Source organism: Leuciscus leuciscus (genome assembly GCF_965113295.1).
Source record: "Leuciscus leuciscus genome assembly, chromosome: 15".
Lineage (NCBI taxonomy): Eukaryota > Metazoa > Chordata > Actinopteri > Cypriniformes > Leuciscidae > Leuciscus > Leuciscus leuciscus.
Genome location: NC_138739.1, coordinates 9,094,925 through 9,106,715, shown reverse-complemented (window position 1 = coordinate 9,106,715; position 11,791 = coordinate 9,094,925). Strand labels below are relative to the sequence as shown.

At 43.5% G+C, this 11,791-nt stretch overlaps 2 protein-coding genes across 3 annotated transcripts; one reads left to right on the top strand and one right to left on the bottom strand.

The window, feature by feature from the left end:
* Positions 1-260: 260 nt before the first annotated feature.
* Positions 261-1,936, bottom strand: cox14 (cytochrome c oxidase assembly factor COX14). Its single transcript, XM_082139628.1, has 2 exons — positions 1,832-1,936; positions 261-657 (listed from the first exon to the last, which is right to left on the bottom strand). Exon 2 carries the CDS (start codon positions 648-650, stop codon positions 468-470), a length of 183 nt encoding a protein of 60 aa, XP_081995754.1. The 5' UTR covers positions 651-657; positions 1,832-1,936; the 3' UTR covers positions 261-467.
* Positions 1,937-2,010: 74 nt separating this feature from the next.
* bcdin3d (BCDIN3 domain containing) lies at positions 2,011-4,340 on the top strand. 2 transcript variants are annotated; one of them, XM_082139475.1, is made up of 3 exons: positions 2,011-2,368; positions 3,345-3,562; positions 3,662-4,340. In XM_082139475.1, the coding sequence occupies exons 1-3, from the start codon at positions 2,165-2,167 to the stop codon at positions 3,903-3,905; spliced, it is 666 nt and encodes a 221-aa protein (XP_081995601.1). In that variant the 5' UTR covers positions 2,011-2,164; the 3' UTR covers positions 3,906-4,340. The 2 variants fall into 2 exon arrangements, with proteins under 2 accessions (XP_081995601.1, XP_081995600.1); XM_082139474.1 differs by having other exon boundaries at positions 3,345-4,340.
* Positions 4,341-11,791: the final 7,451 nt, after the last annotated feature.

The following is an 11,791-nucleotide window of genomic DNA, read 5'->3' as shown; positions in this document are numbered from 1 at the left end:
TTGAAACATTTTCAAAAGTTTGTGTTTTCAGGCCCCCAAAGTGCCATTGTGTAAATGAACAGCCAAAACGCAGAAAAAGTTATACGTTTTTAGTTGAAAACGGTGTCGTGTAAAGTAGACATCCCATTGGTTAACAAAACAATGCTGGAATATCATCATTTCAATTTAGGTTCAGTTCGACAATGTCATGTGCAATCTTAAAAATAATTTGTCAACAGGAGTGGGAATCATGCAAATTGATAGGACAAAACTCATGATAGTAGATTTCACAAGCAACATTTAATATATTACACCATAAATCACTGTTTCCATAGTAGAGATCTCATTCAGAGCCACTGAACTAGACAAACGAATCCTTGGAGGCTCATGAACGCAGGTGTGTGTCTGTTAACACACTTCCACACACTGCTGAGTCCCGTCACGTCCCACCCGTGTGACATGATCAGTGTCCGGTTCAGGGATTGTGTTCAGTCTTTAATGCTCTCCGTAGCCGTGCTCTCGCTCTGTGCCGTCAGCTCGAGCTGTTTCTGCTTCTGCATGTAGCGTTGAGCCCGCATGACACACAGGTATCCACCGTACACCGTCAGGAGCATCATAGAGCCCGAGAACAGCTTATAACCTGCGTCTGCGATGCGCTTCACACCGAGCATGACGGATCTGGGGGAACATGACGTCAACTCAGGTGAGGTGAACTGGCAGCATCACAGCAAACACACAACGGTCCCATATGGTTATTTGGGGAACCAATTAAGAACGTTAGGAGAATGTTCTATGTAAAGAAAACTAACCCAAAAAACAAACCTTAAAATGCATGTTTTGGAAACCAAAAATCGATAGCTGGGATACGCGTTAATGTTGTCAAAGATGATCATCTGATATTTCATGAATAATATCAGGCCTTAAAAAAATTAAATACTGTCATTATTTATTCACACCCTCAATTTGTTCTAAACTTGTATGAGTTTCTTTCTTCTGTTGAACAGAAATGAGGATATTTTAAAGAATGTGGGAGACCAAACAGTTGCTGGTCCCCATTTACTTTTATAGTAGGCCTATGGAAAAAGACATACTATGGAATTCAATGGGGACTGGAAACTAGTTACCAACATTCTTCAAAATATCTTTATTTGCCAACATTCTTCAAAATATCTTTATTTGCCAACATTCTTCAAAATATCTTTATTTGCCAACATTCTTCAAAATATCTTTATTTGCCAACATTCTTCAAAATATCTTTATTTGTGTTCAACAAAACAAATGGACTCAAACAAGTTTAGAACAACTTGAGGGTGAGAAAATGTTGATTGGTGAACTATCCCTTTAAGATACACCAGTTTTACTATAGAAATTTATTAGCCGGTATTGTGTAGATTTGTGGCAGTAGATTCAAAATAGGCTTAATAGGGTCTCAATCATTTCAGTGTTTTAACTTATCCGTTACACTGAGTTACATTCATCTAAATATAATAAAGAGGAGTAATTCATAGTTTCACCGTTGTTTACATGTAACATACTACACAGTTACATTTACCCTGCAAGTATAATAAATGATTAGTATTTTCACATACCATTAGATTTATATGATCCTCTGAGATATGTCAAAGATATTACCATGTTACATAGCCAAAAACATGGCAATACCATGTACAATGTGTAATACTAAACCTCATGTTAGTGAATACGAATTTTATTTCGCTTTAGTTTTAAAACACATCAGTGCGAGTTTAGCATCTTGAACATCTAATCTACAACTAGATTTTTACTTTGTTTAACGTCATAACTACTTTAAAGTTACTGCGGTTACATAAAATACCCCAAAGTGGAGTCTTACCTGTTTAATATCCAATTCAAAGTAAGAGAAAATGCAGTTCGTTCTCAATGTCAGAGGCAAATGTTAATGCGCATGCGCAGTTTCATTTCGTAACTCTACGGCAAAACAGACGGGCCAAATCTAGTAAATGCGTTTTTCTCTTGTAGATTTCGTCTGGGTTTATAAACGATATATTTTTATATTTTACAACACAGAACAAAATATATGTATCTCATTTCTGCATTCTTTTTTCTAACATAATAAATGTGTACACCGAATTAATTCGATTCAATATGAGGAACTAGCTTCTATGGCAGCGCGAGCCGTCAGGAATTATTTTGTTGTTGGACAGCGATGGAGACTCACGTTCCCCATGTGAGTTCAGAGGAAAATGAAGATCCAGGAGCCGCTCCTTATGGAAACTTCATCAACTATTACTCCTTCAACCCACCAGAGAATCGCCTGGGTTTGATACCAGAAGCGCTGCTTGAAAACATCGGGTTCGGTTCTGACAGAAGTGAACGTGTTTTAATTCTGGATGTGGGATGCAACTCAGGGGTAGGGAGCATTTACTTCATTTTAGGCTCGATATTATAGATGTTGAACTTAATTTTAACTTAACTTAATTTAAAATTAAATTCATTCATTTTAAAAACCCTCTTATCCGTGTACCTTATTTTAATAAATTTGTTTATGTAAAAAAAAATTATAATACTAATAATCCAGATACGAAAGGTGATAAATATCCAATAATGAAAATTCTTTCATTGATTACTCACCCTCATGTCGTTCCAACACCGTAAGACTTTAGTTCATCTTCGGAACACAAATGAAGATTTTTTTAATCTGAGAGATTTCTGTCCCTCCATTGACAGGCTACGCAACTACCACTTTCAAACCCCAGAAAGGCATTTCATTAAAAAGATCTTCATTTGGGTTCCGAAGATGAAAGAAAGTCTTACAGGTTTGGAATGACATGAGGGTGAGTAATTAATGACAGAATTTCCATTTTTGTAATAATAATAATAATACATCTTATTTAGTAATGCACCTTTCTCAAACTCAAAGTTTTATGAACTATCCCTATTAGTATGATATTTACCCTTCAGATTCAGATTTTGAAGTTCACTAACTAATTATTTATTTGACAGATATTATTGAATCCTTCCTAGCCATCCATATGCATGCATTTGTAATTATTAAATGAGACCACAATAAATACATAGGAAATGAGGTGATTAATCAAGCAGTATCAGATTTCCAGGCATGGAATAGTCATGGAAATTAATATATTTAAAATGTCATTGTTAATCTAGTTTTGTTTTGTTTTGGATTATGCTCAGCAGTGAAATATTTTATTGTCTAAAAGTTGCTAAATTGCGCTTTGAGACTTAAATTATAATTTTGTCATATATATATTAGTGTTACAGTACATTATCACCGGATCGATTTCGATACCTGTCATAATCAACTCATAAAAATGTGTAGTTTTAATCACCAGTATGTGTTTTATATGATTCCCTCTGTTTGTCAGGACTTGTCCGTTGCTCTGTACAAGCATTTACTGCACGAGGACGCCTCTGAAAGTGACTCTCCTAAAAGAGAACTGCATCTGCTTGGATTCGACCTGGACCAAGATCTAATCCTTCGGGCACAAAACTCCAACCCTTTCCCCCAGAATATCCAGTTCATCCCCCTGGATATCACAGATGCTCAAGAGAGCCGGGCAGCGCTAGAGGTGTATTTGGGCAGGTTTGTCTGCCCCCGCTTCCACCTGTGCACGTGTTTTGCGGTGACTATGTGGGTGCATCTGAATCACGGAGACGCTGCGTTTCTGTCTCTCCTCTCCAGACTGGCGTCTCTCAGCGAGTTTCTGCTGCTGGAGGCTCAGCCGTGGAAGTGTTACCGCTCTGCTGCGCGACGCTTACGCAAACTGGGCCGCAGTGACTTTGAACACTTCAAGGCCCTTGAGATTCGAGGGGACATGGCTGCGCATGCGAGAGAGCACTTGGAAAAGCAGTGCAGCATGGAGCTGGTGCAGAGTTTCGGTAATACAACCTGGGACAGAAGTCTTCTGCTCTTCAGAAGACGATAATAAAGAGAAACACAGTCAGATAGATATTTTAATCAATCAATCCACAGTCATCTGTGTGTATGTTGACTATGGACTGACTCTGTAACCCTTGTCGGGGACTCAGAGCCACTACAATTCTTTGTAATTCTAGTTACCAAACACAAGGGGGCGCTAGAGATGTTTGCTTTTGCCATGAGTTTGAGGATTTTATGTCTGTATGTCTGTATGTCTGATGTACGCTTGCAATTAAGACTTTTTTTATATTATTATTATTATGGATATGGATGTTTGTCCTCAGTAATGTCTTTAATTGTAAATCATTGCATATATAAAAGATTATTTTTTGACAACTTTAGTATTATTATTATTATTATTAGGTATTATAATTATAAGTTAGCTTAAAAATAGTTATTTTAGCATAAACATTTTATTTTAATAAATGCTATACAACACAATCTTTTTGTCTAGTGTATACGTTTTTCTCAGTTCGCTGCATAAATAGTATTTCAGATTTTCTATACACAATATTTTACCTGCTCATTTTACAGGATAATGTTAAGGTGCTTAAACACATTAAGTCGCCATACGACGTGAGCTATAATTATAACCCTAAAATGCATTATACTTATAAATAATCCAATGATCGTTAATTATATTAATCCAATAAGAAGAAATTGTCGCGCGCTTCCCGCCTCCAAATCACATAAATCTTCCCGCGCTCTCAGAGTTCAAAAACTTACAGACGAACCGGTCTGGTGGCTGTTCGCATTATTCTTGTGTAATTATGTTATAATATATTGCTATATTAATCGGGACACTTACATTTTAACAAACCAAGTGAAAGCAACAGAAGTACGTGAAACTGAGAAGTTCAGGACGACTAACGGAGAGGAGCAGAGTGTCTCTGTAAAATTGTGAATCTTCGCGGTAAGTAATTACAGCTGATTTAATTTAGTGAAGTAAGTTAGGCCTATAGTCAGTGTTATACCGAATTATACCGTGAACTTCGGGGGAGTACAGCTATTTCGACTGGTGACGTCATTCACCATTTAATGAGAACCACTAATAAATCTATATGCGAAATCCCATGAATATTTGTGCAGATTCCCTCTTGTTAAGACATTTTAATGAAATTGCACAAATGATAAATCGCCTCATTAAACCTCTCCCCGTGTCAGTATGAAACTGCGTGTTGATTGTAGGCCTAATGTTTTTAAGTTGAGCAGCAGCCGATGGTCGTGGCCGCTGAGTGGAAGAAGACCTCCGGTTAAACAATAGCGATCTTGCTACTCAATGTTTTTCAAAGGTTGGCTATGTTACAAAGGCAGTGAAATATTAGACAAATGTATGGCCACGGCTCAGCCACTTACTCTTACTTTTTCGCTGACACACCAAAGCCTGCGTCCGTACCCGGTAGACTGTGCGTTTTGACAGCTAGTGAAGTGATATCAAAGAACCATAGCAAAGAAGAACACAGTCTGAACGTAACAGAGAAATGGTACAGCCCAATGGGAAGTGAGGGTTTGAAAATCGTATTTCATTAGATTATTTCCTGAACTGTTGGAATGTGATGGTAATACTGCATTTAAATACATACAATTTTGGATTGGCTAACATTATATTTTATTTAAAAAAAATGTCAATACCCCCAAACTATTATTTTCATACCTTTTGGGAGAGTCCAAGTCTCATCTAGGGGGTCGGACCCCCGTAATTCTAAATATGCCTAATAGTGTAATGGAGGCCACTAAGAGCTGTGGTGGTAATCTAATGTTTAAATGTCAACTATGAGGAGCAATTTAGGGAAGAACAGCAGGTGTATATCGTGGCCCTTCACACAGTGACATTTATCTTTGATGCTTTTCATCAACAGGATGTAATTTTGAGGAAATTTGGATTTTATCTGATCAGAGATTATGTTAAACCCTCATTGACCATAATGTGCTGAAGACAGCTCCTCTCCTCCTCTAAAATAACTTTAATTGTTTGGATTACATTAGATATAGCATAACTTAAGTTACAGTGTTGGTTTTATTTCTGCTATATAATATTGCTCCAACACAATTTATTCCCACAGCTGTTGTTAGTGTATAGGCCTACCATGTCAGTTTCTGATGCCTCGAGTCATTGGGATTAGGGAACATGAAAGACAAATCATATCATGTTTTACTGTCACAGAGTGCACATTGCCTGTAGCCAAATTAAGCAAATTAGGCTATTGGTTACATATGAGCAGGTTTTACAGGAAGAAATTACTCAAATTGCTCTGTGGAGAATATTTGGTGTTATTTTTCAGACCGTCTTGTTTCTTTCCTGATCAGGAGGTTTTTTTTTCTGTATGATTTGTTGATTGATTTTTATTTTAGGTCTTTTAGGCTTTGTTCACACTGCACACACTGTTTTTTATATAACATTTTTTAGGACTGTCCAGTCCTAAAAAAAAATGCTCTGCTCTGATTTCACCAGAGGTGGACGAAGTACACAACTTCCTTACTTGAGTGAAAGTACAGATACTACTGGTCAAATATTACTCCGTTACAAGTAAAAGTTGTAAAGACCTATTTTTACTTAAGTAAAAGTACAGAAGTACTCGTTTTTAAAAATACTTAAGTATCAAAAGTAAAAAGTAAATGTCAATGCATTGTTCCCTTTCAAGGGAACTCCCGTTGCGTCGAAAACTGACGCTATGGGAACGCTTTGCTTGATGACGTCTTGAAGCACATGTAAAATCAGTCCAATGGTGTGGCGGAACGTCAGAGGCGGGTGACGTCACGTACCAGGAAGCTATAAAAGCCGGCCCGAAACAGAAAACGAAAGCTTTCTGAGTCTTCAGTTGCGCTCTGTGTTGAATCTGTCCTTGTTATTTGGTGTTGTCTGTCTATATTATATATATATATTCAGTATGGCGAGCAAGCAGCAGTTTAGAGTGTGTGTCCATCCCTGCCCGCGTTATTTAACGGGAGGTGATACTCACACTCTTTGTGTTGTTTGTTTGGGTGAGGAGCATGCCCAGTCAGCACTCGAGGGTGGTGACTGTGTGCATTGCGACGCGCTTCCATTGCGCACGCTCCGATCCCGCTTGGCTCGGTTCAATCCCGATCGCGTTCCCCAGGGCTCGGGTCCCGCCGCTGCCGAGGCACGGCGGCAATCACAGACCTGGGGTTCGCAAATGGATCTATCAGTGGATGTTGAGACGGGCTCTGCCTTATCTCAACATCCTTCTGATAGATCCAGTGCCTCTCATCAGGGTGTGGAAGCACGCGCTGCGGTTTCTTCCCCCCCGATGGAGGCACCAATACTGCAATTGTCCAGCTCTGAGGAGTTGGACGTTGTTAGTATTGAAGCTGAGTCTGAGGATTCGCCACCTCAGTCTCACGCTTTTGAGGAATTGCTCGATGTTGTCACGAGAGCAGTTCACAGATTATCTATTGAGTGGCCAGAGGATAGGCAGGACGTTCGTTCGAAAAGTAAGCTCGACGAACGCTTCCTGCCATCTCGTACACAGCCTCAGCGAAGAAGCCTTCCGTTTTTCCCCGATCTCCACACCGAGGTGTCGTATGCACCACAAACATCCCACTATTCTTCCATTCACAAATATAAAGAATATGGTTATGGGGAGATGCCGAAGGTGGAGGAGACGCTTGCGAGCTATCTCTCTCCAGCAACGGCATCTTCCCTGAAAGCTCCTTCACTTCCCTCTAAGCCAGTAAAATTCACATCATCTCTGGTTCATAAATCGTATGCAGCCGCTGGTCAAGCTGCAGCGTGTCTGCATACGATGTCTATTATGCAAGCCTATCAGGCAGAATTATTGGGGGATTTAGAGGAGGGCGGGGGAATTGGTCCTGACACAGTGGCTGAACTACGCAGAGCCACAGATCTGTCTCTCAGGGCCACCAAGGAGACCGCTAAATCAATCGGGCGGTCTATGGCAGCCCTGGTGGCCACTGAGAGGCATCTGTGGCTCAATTTGAGCGATATAAAAGAGAAAGAAAAGCACGTTCTCTTAGATGCTCCGGTTTCCACTGTTGGTTTATTTGGTGATGCAGTAAACAGTGCGGTAGCTAAATCTCAGGAAGCTGCTAAACAGGCAGCTGCATTACAAAAACTTCTCCCCCGCCGTTCTTTCATTGAGGCTGCTGAGCGGGAGCAGCCTCACTCCTCTAAAAAGAGCGCTGAACATCGTGCCACTCAAAAACAGAGTGTGTCCTCTCGTGCTCCCCCACAAAAATCTCGGGGACACGGAGGGCGCTCTCAAACCCAGCAGTCTTCGAGGGGTAAAACGGATCTGCGGACCGTTATTACCGCCAAGAAGGCTGCTGGGAAAAAGTCCTGATGTCTGAGGGCTCAGGACAAATGAGGGTAGTCCCCCCGAAGCAGAGCGGTTAACACCTCTTTTCACGGTGCCCGTCTCTCTTCGGTGCCCTCAGGGGACCGTTCTGCCAACCCTGCCACCTCTGGTGTTACAGGGCGCAGCGGTCTCCAGCGAGCACATATCTCAAGGTCCACCTGGAAACGTAGTGGCCTCGGGATGCCCGCCCCCTCTGAGGAGGGTGCTAGAGCAGTCTGTTTGGTCGTTCCCTGCCGGTGCGCCGTTACAGGGCGACGAACCGACTACTCAACAGCAGGAGAAAAATACGGTGCCGTCTCTCTTCAGTGCCCTCAGGGGACCGTTCTGCCAACCCTGCCGCCTCCGGTGTTACAGGGCGCAGCGGTCTCCGGCGAGCACATATCTCAAGGTCCACCCGGAAACGTAGTGGCCTCGGGATGCCCGCCCCCTCTGAGGAGGGTGCTGGAGCAGTCTGTTTGGTCGTTCCCTGCCGGTGCGCCGTTACAGGGCGACGAACCGACTACTCAACAGCAACAAAATCCAGAAACCAGTCTCGAGAGACTGGTACCTCTAGTAGAATCTTTGACAGCGTGGAAGCTACTGTCAAATGTTTCTCGTTGGGTCCTGCAGACCGTGAAAAAAGGGTATTAGATACAATTCTATTAACGCCCACCGCAGTTTATGGGGGTCCTGCCCACAGTGGTGGGCCCCGAGCAGGTTCTGGTTATGGAACAGGAAGTAAACACTCTGTTAGAGAAAGGGGCCATAGAATATGTACCCCCCTCCAACAGGGAAACCGGGTTTTACAACCGGTACTTCATAGTTCCAAAAAAGGACGGGGGATTGCGTCCCATTTTAGATCTTCGAGTTCTGTACGAGTACATGCAGCTCAAGTTCAAAATGGTAACCTTGAGACAAATCGTGCCACAGATCAGGTCCGAGGACTGGTTTGTCACGATAGACCTCAAGGACGCATATTTCCATCCGTCCGTGTCATTGGAAGTTCCTGAGGTTTGCTTTCGGGGGCAAAGCATACCAATATCGAGTTCTTCCATTCGGCCTGGCTTTATCACCCCGCACTTTCACCAAATGCGTGGATGCAGCTCTGGCGCCTCTGCGCCTCCGGGGTATTCGCATCACGAACTACATCGACGATTGGTTGATTTTAGCTCAGTCGCATTAGATGGCGGTTCAACATCGAGATGTTGTTCTCGCCCATATGAAAGAGTTGGGGTTACGGCTGAACGCCAAGAAGAGTGTGCTTTCTCCATTTTAGAGGACCACTTTTTTAGGCGTGGTTTGGGATTCAGTGTCGATGCAGGCGCGCCTGTCATCGCCACGCTTCGATTCCATCCTGGCAGCTGTGAGAAGTGTAAAGCTAGGCCAGCTACTCACTGTCAAACAGTTCCAGAGACTGTTGGGTCTCATGGCAGCAGCTTCCAACGGGATACCTTTTGGACTGCTGCACATGAGGCCCCTGCAGTGGTGGCTCAGGACCAGAGGGTTTTTCCCCGAGGGGCAACTCATTTCGCACAATCAAGGTCACGCGGTGATGCCTACGTGCCTTGGTTATGTGGAAGAAACCTTGGTTCCTGTCCCAGGGCCCAGTGCTGGGAGCTCCTTGTCGTCGCAAACTGCTAACGACGGATGCTTCCCTCACGGGTTGGGGAGCGATCCTGAGGGTCGCTCATCTCAAGGTCTGTGGGAAGACCATCATCGTTCCTGGCATTCTATAGCCTAGAGATGTTAGCTGTCTTCCGGGCTCTGAGGAGCTTTATCACAGGTCTCAGGGGACACCATGTGTAGTACATACGGACAACACGTCGGTAGTCGCCTATATCAAGGGGGTTTGCGCTGGCATGCCATATCCTCTTGTGGTCCCAGGGGAAGTTGCTGTCACTCAAGGCAGCCTACATCCCCGGGGTCCAGAATATAGGAGCAGACACTCTGTCGAGACAGGGGCCGAGGACCGGGGAATGGTGGCTCCACCCCCGAGGTGGTGGAGCTGATATGGAAATTATAAGTGGATCTGTTTGCGTCTCGAGAGACGTCTCACTGTCCACTTTGGTTCTTCTACAGTCCAGAGCTCCCTCCACGAGGAAACTTTATGCCCTGAAGTGGAGAGTATTCACTTCTTGGTGTAGTGACCGTCGGTTGGACCCAGTCCACTGCCCAATTGGTACAGTTCTGGAGTTCCTGCAGGACCGGTTCACTGCAGGTCTGACCCTGTCCACTTTAAAGGTCTATGTGGCGGCCATAGGTGCTTACCACAGTCCTTTGGGTGGAATGTCTGTGGGGAAAGACCCTTTGGTATCTCGTTTCCCTCGTGGCACTTGGAGGTCCTCCTCCCTTTCGAAATCGGACCAGGAGGCGAATAATTTGCTTTGCCCTGTTCGGGCGTTAGACGCGTATGTCCACAGAGCTACCCTGTGGCGTAAAAGTGACTTTTGCTCCCCTAACAAGGGAGGTCCAGTGTCTAAGCAAAGGATGAGCAAGTGGGTGGTTGAGACTATCTCACTGGCTTATGAGGCGGCTGGACAGCCTTCTCCTTTGGCTGTCCGGTCGCTCTCTACTAGGAGTATGGCGGCCTCTAAGGCCCTTATATCAGGAGTATCGTTACAGGACGTCTGTGATGCGGCAGGCTGGTCCTCACCGCACACCTTCGTCAGGTTCTACTCTCTGGATTTAGACTCTACTCCAGGGTCTCATGTTTTGTCTTCTTAGTGCTGCTCACATGATTACACACAGGACAGACATTTGTAGCTATGGAGGCGTTGGTATAGACGTTCCCATAGCGTCAGCTTTCGACGCAACGGGAGTTCCCTTGAAAGGGAACGCCTCGGTTACGACTGTAACCTCGGTTCCCTGAAGAGGGAACGAGCGTTGCGTCGCCTTGCCATATCTCCTTCATGCCTGTCAGCGCGACTTCAGACTTTACGAAGCTTTCGTTTTCTGTTTCGGGCCGGCTTTTATAGCTTCCTGGTACGTGACGTCACCCGCCTCTGACGTTCCGCCACACCATTGGACTGATTTTACATGTGCTTCAAGACGTCATCACGCAAAGCGTTCCCATAGCGTCAGTTTTCGACGCAACGCTCGTTCCCTCTTCAGGGAACCGAGGTTACAGTCGTAACCGAGGCGTTTTATTATTGTTGCATTGTTGTATGTAATACTTAAAGTACCGTATGCCTCTGAATCTATGCCTGCACCTACCCTCATATCAATATCACATTTATTTCTAGAACACAGTTCCAGTAGTGGGATTGAATGTGAGATTGAATAAGTGCACTCAATAACGTCCACAATGGTTTCGGACACCCAAATGGCTGTTCCTTCAAATATTGCCCTATTTAAAGTTTTTGGGCTTTTAGTATGAATATGTTAGCCTTACTGTTATCTATAAGCTAGTGTGCAAAATAGTGACAAAATTCACATTTAGAAAACCAAACCCAACGTTGAAAATGAAAATCAGGTTTATGTCAGAATCCAATGTCAGATTGACGTTGATCTCCAACATTGGACAGACGTTGTATTGTGGTTGAAAATGAAAATCGGGTTGACGTCAGAAACCAACATC